The sequence below is a fragment of the Myripristis murdjan genome, chromosome 3 (genome assembly GCF_902150065.1).
Source record: "Myripristis murdjan chromosome 3, fMyrMur1.1, whole genome shotgun sequence".
Classification (NCBI taxonomy): Eukaryota; Metazoa; Chordata; class Actinopteri; order Holocentriformes; family Holocentridae; genus Myripristis; species Myripristis murdjan.
The window spans coordinates 26804548-26807845 of record NC_043982.1 but is presented as its reverse complement, the minus strand read 5'-3'; the positions used below and the strand labels follow the sequence as shown (position 1 = coordinate 26807845).

The following is a 3298-nucleotide window of genomic DNA, read 5'->3' as shown; positions in this document are numbered from 1 at the left end:
TGTCCTCAGCTCTCCCTGTCGCCGGTCCCCTCGCTCCGCCTGTCTCTAACACTGCACCCGCAAGCACCTTCACTCTGGCCTCCGCCATTCCACCCGCTCACCCCCTTCCACCGGCACGCCCCTCCCCCGTTTCACCCTCCCTCCGCCAACAGATTCTGTCAGGTAACTACGTTGACCTCGCTCAGCTCCTTCAGCCTTCCGCCTCTAACTTCACTAATCCCAGGGTGCTTTCCACACCTCTCGGCGCAGCCCAGCTCAGGCACCCTTCTCCATCCCGCGCCAAGGAACTCACGGCAGCAGAATTCGCCTTCGCATTCTCCTTATACCGAGACACCATCTGTTCCGTCTTCCCCGACCGCAGGGCTGAGCTCGACGACTATCTGTCCATCATCTTGGATCTGGCCCTGCGGTTCGGTGGCACTGGTTTCTACACATACCACTTTCTCTTCGCATCCCAGGCCGCAGGTCGCCTCCAGCAATTTAACCAGGGCACTTACTGGGGCGTCCTCGACACCGAACTGTACTGTCGCATCTTTGCCGCCCGCTCTTGCCTGTCTTGTAATTTGTGCGGGGCACCTTCACATCCAGCTTCCGAATGCATAGTAGCCGCTCCATTCCCCCGCCCTCCCGCCCCGCCCCCACGTCCTCCTTCAGTTTTCTCAAGACTCGGCCCCACTGCACCTCCACCCCCCATCACTCCCAAACCTCCCAACCCTCTTCCTGCCGCCACGCCACTTCCAGGAGTTAACTCAATTCCCCGCGGAGTCGACAAGAAGGGAAGGCCCATCCTCTATCAGGGCGGCAGGATGATCTGCAATAATTTCAACGACCTGGGCTGCAACTCGTCTGGCTGCCGCTTCCTCCATACATGCTCCTTTTGCGGTGGTGCCCACGCCAGGCATACCTGCCCTCACAACCCCACTTCACACGCCTCCTGACTACGCCAGTACCTCAAAACTCCCATACACATACACACGCTAGAGTCTGCCCTGAAGGACCACCCCGACCGTCAGTTCGTCCATTTCCTCATCCATGGTCTCACTTTTGGCTTCCACCCTGGCATGGAAACCCTCCCCGAATCATCCTCCACTTGCCATAACCTCCAGTCCGCCCTCACAGAACCCGCCACAGTTGACAAGCTCTTAGCCAAAGAAGTCTCAGATGGCTTCATGATTGGTCCATTTTCCAGCCCTCCTTTTCCCATCCACCGCATTAGCCCTCTTGGCATTGCCACAAGAAAATACTCCGGAAAAAAGAGACTCATCATCGATCTTTCCTCTCCTCACGGTACCGCTACCCCTAGCATCAACAGCCTCATCCCCAGCCCAGACTTTTCCATGCACTACTCAACCATCACACACGCCACCAATCTCATCCGTCGCGCCGGCCGTGGCGCCTGGCTGGCCAAGGCAGACATCACAAGCGCATTCAAAGTGCTACCCATCCGCCCAGATCATTGGGGATTCTTTGGAGTCCACTGGAAAGGCCGGTACTACTTCGCTGTCCGTCTAACTTTCGGGTGCAAGAGCAGCCCCAAAATATTCGATTCCCTTTCCGAGGCACTCTGCTGGATCCTGCTGAACAACTACAAACTCCCATATGTCATCCACCTTCTAGACGACTTCCTCACAGTCACCCCACCCGCCTCACCCCCATCACACGGCCTCTCCACCCTCAAGTCAGCCTTCCACCAGCTCGGTGTCCCCCTTTCCCCAGAGAAAACGGCAGGACCCAGTACATCCCTTGAGTTTCTCGGTATTTCACTCGATTCACTCACCTTCCAAGCCGCCCTGCCAATTGAGAAACTCCACCGTATCTCCCTGTACATATCTAACTACCTCCTAGCCTCCCGCTGTACAAAGCGCCAGCTTCTCTCCCTCCTGGGCCACCTTAACTTTGCCATCCGCATCATTCCCCAAGGGCGCTCCTTCATTTCCCACCTTTTAGCCATATCTGCCACCATTCCTTCTCTCCATGATTTTGTCACCCTGGACGCCGCCTGTAAGATGGAGCTCCACATGTGGCGGGACTTCCTCTCCTCTTGGAACGGCGTGTCCTTTTTCTACGACGACCACCTGACCCAACCCGAAGACATCCAGTTATACACGGACGCAGCTCCCTCCATCGGTTTTGGCGGTTACTACGGCGGTAAATGGTTCGCCTCCAAGTGGCCTCCGGAAATGTTCTCACTTTCCCACTCTTCAGCCCTCTACGAGCTGTACCCCGTCGTCATCGCAGCACTTCTTTGGGGGCACGAGTGGTCTTCTAAGGTCATTCTCATCCACTCAGACAACCAACCCACCGTTGACATCATAAACAAAGGCCGCTCCCAATCTCTGGACGTCATGAAATTCGTACGCAGACTGACCCTAACTTCCGCCCAACATCAGTTCATCATCCGCGCCGCCCACATTCCCGGTTATAAAAACACTATAGCTGACTCCCTTTCTTGTTTTTCTTTTCAGAAATTCAGAGCCTTGGCACCCAATTCGGACCCTCATCCAACACCAGTCCCTCCATTTTCAACCACGATCTTCCCCTAAACCATCAGCTTCGCCACCTGGTCAATACATCACAACATACAATCCTAAACAGCCTAGCCCCCAGCACCCTCTCATCTTATTACTCAGGATGGAGCCGTTTCAAATCCTTCCATAATGCACACAGGCTACCGTTTCCATCCATCGACATCGTAACCATAACCAGCTTCATCACCTACTCCCATTCCGTTCTCAAGATCAGAGCATCCACCATCCAAACATACCTTAGTGGTATAAACTTCTTCGTCAAATTAATTTCCGGAGCTCCAGCCCCTTCCATTACTCATACCCATGTCAACATGCTAATAAAAGGCTTAAAAAAGACAGAGCGTCCACTAGCACCGAAACATCTGCCCCTGACTGCAGACCTCCTCACCCGATGCATCCAAACCCTCCGCGCAGGTTATCTATCCCCAACCATCGACTCAACCCTCGAAGCCATGTTCCTCCTCGCCTTTTTCGGTTTTCTCCGCTGCTCTGAATTCACCACCTCCACATCCAATTACGACCCTTCACGGCATCCCAGCCTCTCCGACATCTCCATCCACTCATCAAACATCCTCAGGTTCAACCTCAAACGAAGCAAAACCGACCAGCTCGGTCTCTCTCATCCCGTTTTTCTATTCCGATTAAACTCGTACCTGAGCCCTTTTGAACCCATCCAAACATACGTTAACCGTAGACTAGCACACCATGCTTCACCCCAAGACCCACTCTTCATCACTGAATCCCGCCGAGTCGCCACACGCTTCTGGTTC

At 54.4% G+C, this 3298-nt stretch overlaps 1 protein-coding gene across 1 annotated transcript; it reads left to right on the top strand.

The window, feature by feature from the left end:
- Positions 1-1047: 1047 nt before the first annotated feature.
- On the top strand, positions 1048-2562 carry LOC115356996 (uncharacterized). Its single transcript, XM_030048314.1, has one exon. The coding sequence runs from the start codon at positions 1062-1064 to the stop codon at positions 2541-2543; it is 1482 nt and encodes a 493-aa protein (XP_029904174.1). The 5' UTR covers positions 1048-1061; the 3' UTR covers positions 2544-2562.
- Positions 2563-3298: the final 736 nt, after the last annotated feature.

Bases quoted from the DNA above. Each gene is read 5' to 3' on its own strand.
- LOC115356996 (XM_030048314.1), top strand. From the start codon at position 1,062: ATGGAAACCCTCCCCGAATCATCCTCCACTTGCCATAACCTCCAGTCC.